At 34.1% G+C, this 4,715-nt stretch overlaps 1 protein-coding gene across 1 annotated transcript; it reads left to right on the forward strand.

Moving 5' to 3' along the window:
• The first annotated feature begins 3,779 nt into the window (after nucleotides 1–3,779).
• Nucleotides 3,780–4,336, forward strand: LOC100922125 (keratin-associated protein 8-1). The gene has a single exon (XM_003766596.2). It carries the CDS (start codon nucleotides 3,851–3,853, stop codon nucleotides 4,040–4,042), a length of 192 nt encoding a protein of 63 aa, XP_003766644.1. The 5' UTR covers nucleotides 3,780–3,850; the 3' UTR covers nucleotides 4,043–4,336.
• The last annotated feature ends 379 nt before the right edge of the window (nucleotides 4,337–4,715 follow it).

Consider the following 4,715-nt stretch of genomic DNA (forward strand, 5'->3'; position numbering starts at 1 on the left):
TCTTAGAACCAGGGACAAAATATTCCACTAGACTCTTTCTAAAAGAAACCCCCAGATAAACGTTTCCAAGAATATTAAAGCCCAAATCTTGAGCTCTCAGGGAAGGGAAATATGTTGAAAACAATCAAAGAGAAAGAATTCAAGTTCCAAGGAGTTACTTTCAGAATTACACAAGAGTTTGCAGTTACCATTTTAAAGAAAGAAAGAATTTATAATATGATATTCTAGAGTACAAATGATCTGGGTTCACAAAAAGAATAAACTACCCAGAAAAACTGAGTACAGTTTTATGGTGGAGTGAGGGTAGGAAATTAAATTTTTTACAAACTAAAGGGTAAGGATTCATGATGAAAAGATCAAATTTGAAAATATGACATACAAACACAGGTATCAAAAGAAGTATAAAAGAAGAAGGGACATAACTACCCCTCTACTGCCATCCTCAATTGGTGAAGACAGCTCTCCTTCCATACATACTTATGTGTACTATTTAACATATATAACACTATTTATTAGTTTCCTATCTTTTGGTTTCTGAGTGTCATTCTCCTAACTCCATTTTCCCCAAAAGCTCTGTGATTTTGCTGTGCAATTTTAAGTTTTAGGAATATTACAGAACTGATTATATATGTAAAGGAAAAAAATCACTGCATAAATGATAGTTATAATTATTGTTTTAAAAGTAAAAAAAAATTGCACATGTAAGTTTGTGCCCCCTCATTACAAACACATATACGCACACACACACATGCACACACACACACACACACACACACAAACATACACACACACAGAGAAATGAGCTCAAACTTAGAATGTAATGTTGTAGAAGTGTGAACTCTAGACTTTTGGGGGCAAATGCTTTTATAACCACTAATCTTTCTGTAAATATCTTTCTACCAGCGAATCAAAGTTACTGTCTGAATGATAATGGAAAGCTACAAATATTTGAAACTTAGTCCCACAGCATTTCACTTAGAACCTTGAAAGTAGATATCAGTTATTCTCTGCGGATCTGTCCTGACCATGAGTTAAAATTCAGAAAAGCACAGAGAAAGTGGTATGCATGCAACAGTAAGGGTCCAGTTGAGGTTGGATAAAACAAATTTATAATAGAACTAATCAGCATAGTTATATGATTTCATGCAGCTGTGTTCTGCACACTAGAAAGGATAAGAGAAAGATTATGGTAAGAATAATTTAGGGTTAGGCAGAAAGAAATGATGACAGGACAATGTTAGTAGCAGTTCAAATGTCACCTTGGTGGCTGGGCTGATTTCTATTTCTTATTCCCTATACTTCTATCACTGAGCTCAAATACATAAGTGTGTGTATGTAAGTTTAGTTTATGTTTCTGGGCTTTTTACTCTGATACCTCCATGAGGTCATAAGTAGAAGCTACCAGCTTTTATATCCTTGCATATGACTACCAGTATTCCAAGGTGAATGGGTTCCCAAACTATATTAGTGTTGTCAGCATTTTTCATAATTTACCATTGATAGAGTGCATTAAAGCAAATATTTCTTCCTATAAACATTTCTTCCTGTAAATTACATTGTGAACCACCTGACAGCTATTTATTTGAGATGTTTTCAGCGGCACCTACTAAGCTCATTATACAGCAAAGCAGAAATAAAATGTGAAAATGTTTCACAAGAATATATCACATGTTCCACATCAAATGTAGAGTCATATTTATCTGGTGTAACCACAGAGAAATTGAAAAGTAGCTTAGCCACAAAAATGTCAAGAGTAGAAGGAAGTTGTCATTTATTTTTGGCTGTGTAAATTATCTCAGTGTATTTAGAGATTCAGCTGAGGTCTGCAAAAAAAAAAAAAAAAAAAAATGTGTTTATCAGATGAAAGCCAGATTTTACTGTAGCTATTCCCAAATTGTTTCTTCTTTTCCCTCTGTTTCTTTGGATTGATATAGGTAACTGCTACTGAGGAACTTCTACTAATACAAGTCATTACCTTCTCTACAACTGAACTCTAACTTTAACTTAACAGTATCTCCTAGGTCACTGAGAGAATATAACTTGCCCAGAGTCATTCAAGCAGTATGTGTTGAAAGTGGGACTTGAACTCATCTTCCTGAATTTCTTCTAGAGGTAGCTGATAGCCTGGTACATGAAGTATTGGTCCTGTATATCTGAGTTCAAATCCTCCTTCAGATGTTCACTAGCTGTATGATATTGGGCAAATCACTTAACCTGTTTTCTTAAAATGGGAATAATAATAGTATCGACCTTGGCGGATTATTGTGAAAAACAGGTGAAATAATATTTGTTTTTTAAGTGCCTAGCACATAGTAAGCAAAATGTATGTTTATTCTAATTGAACCCTGGGATCAGTTATCTATTACTATTTGCCTCCTATATGATATTTCTATCTTCTTTAAATCAGAAAGGATAACACTAGCTAACTATTTTAAATGAATTGTAATTGTGGATAGAATGACAGAAAGAATGAATGCAGCCAAAATGATTATACAGAATACTACCAGAATTACATTTAATTGACTAAATTTTGGCAAAAGAGACTTAAATTATGAGTGTGAGCTAATCAATAGATGTGAGTGTAGGATAATAGACACTTTGAATTTTACAAAAAGAAAGAGATCCTTGAAATCTAGGGCATACTCCTCATTTTTAGATGAGAAAAATTAGCCCAGGGAATCTAAATTATTTGCCTGAGGTTACACAACTAGTTAGTAGTAGAGTTGACACTAGAATTTATACTAGAACCTACTATCATTTATTTAGGCAATGTTGATTTGAAAATCTCAATTTCAACATATACCATTAGTAAAGAGTCAAATGTTATATTTATATTATTGAAAGATTCAAATAAAATTGACATTTTGTACATCCTACTTTGAGGATTGCTACAGAGTTTTCATCTATTCCAAAGAGTTGTCATCTATTTCATGTACATGTATATGGATGTACATGAAAAACAAAGTTTTTGGGTCTAGATAAGGCAAGTATTTCCCAACTGTATAATCACTTGTATTTCTCTCCTTTCTATATCTCATTTCCAACAAAAGACCATGGTTAATAAATAATTACATGCTTGCTTCCTTAATTCGTTGTTTATAGTTACAAACTTTCTGCAACTTAGTATGGTAAAGCGAAAACTAGATTTTGTCAGAGGATGTGGGTTAAAATCTTACCCATCCTGTTTGAATAAGTCACTTTCTTAATCTGAAATATGTCAAATAATGTCCTAAGAACCTAACAAGTAGGAATCTAATTCTCAGCTCTTTAGTACCATATTTCATACAAATGAAGTAAGAAGAAAAGGAAAAAAATTCTTATAGTTATATGTTGCTTCAGTTGAATGAATTATTAAAAAATTGAGCATCTCGCATGTTAAGTAAATATTCTTTCAAACAAATCAAAGTTGAAGAATGGATAAGTCCTTGACTTTGTAGCGGTTTCCACTTGCTTTGAAATAACAAAGGGGAATAGTCGAGCCTAGTTAGAAGTTAAGAATAATTTCAGAGTACTTTTGGATTTTGTAAAGACCCATTATGGCAGGTCTCTGTGTTCAAGTGTTTTGAACACATTGTAAGCATTTTTCAGTGAGAGGAAATGATGTGTTCAAGAAATTTATTTTCTGTGGTAAATTACATAAAAAACTTCCTTAACAGCTATGCCATCTTGACATAAAAGCACAACAAGTTAATGATCTCTTTTCATTCAGATTGCTACAAAGAATGTTAATAGAGGATTTATGTTATTGCCACACCCTTTAGTGAGCATATATAAGAAGTCCCAGGACTGAGGAAATCTATCACATCCAAGAAAGTTTCCTACCTTAGCTGAACCTTCAACTCTTGACAAAATGAACTACAGCGTTTTCCCTGGATCTGTCTATCCAGGTTGCTACTGGGGCAGTTGTGGCTACCCCTTGGGCTACAGTGTTGGCTGTGGCTATGGCAGCACTTATTCACCACCAGGCTATGGACATGGATATGGATACTGTGGTTGTGGACCATATGGCTACAGAAGATATTGGTCATTTGGACTCTATTGATTGACTTAAACAGCTGAGAATTACCGAGTCTGCATCTGGTCACCATCTCTGACACTGCTGCTCTTCTGACTTAGTACCATGTTTACTGTAGGAAGAGCCTGAAAACCTGGAAGATTATGTTTGGCCAACTTTACCAAGCTGAATGAACTGGATATTATTCATTTGGATATCTCCAGAATATCAGCACTTCAACTTGGAGTTCTCATGAATTTTTCATTACTTTGATCTTTTCTGTCTTCTCAATCTGTTGAATTCTCAATAAACTTGTTTCAGATTGCATAAGACATTGTTTTCTCAAGTACAATTTGATTTCATTCTCTATATAAGTTTTCTGCTGTAACCCTACAACTGATAAAAAAAAAAGTAGAGCCATTACTAGCTACAATATTTTCTGTGAGAGGGTAAATCCAACTGGTTTCCAACTGATAGAGATGATGGCTCTTTTCCTTGTAGAGATTGGAAAAAAGAAGATAAGGTAGAATATGGGAGAGAAACTTCTTGGGGTGGGAGTACACATATTGCTAGAAGATTATGAGGAATAGTATGAGCATATAATGCTGTTGAGAGGAAGCATGTGATCTTTACATGACTCCCGGATGCAGCCCTATGAAACCCATGAGCTGGTTTATAAGTCCAGCAGAAAAAGTAACAAATTATTTCTCTTATTATACAA

The sequence above is a fragment of the Sarcophilus harrisii genome, chromosome 3 (genome assembly GCF_902635505.1).
Source record: "Sarcophilus harrisii chromosome 3, mSarHar1.11, whole genome shotgun sequence".
NCBI classification, from domain to species: Eukaryota; Metazoa; Chordata; class Mammalia; order Dasyuromorphia; family Dasyuridae; genus Sarcophilus; species Sarcophilus harrisii.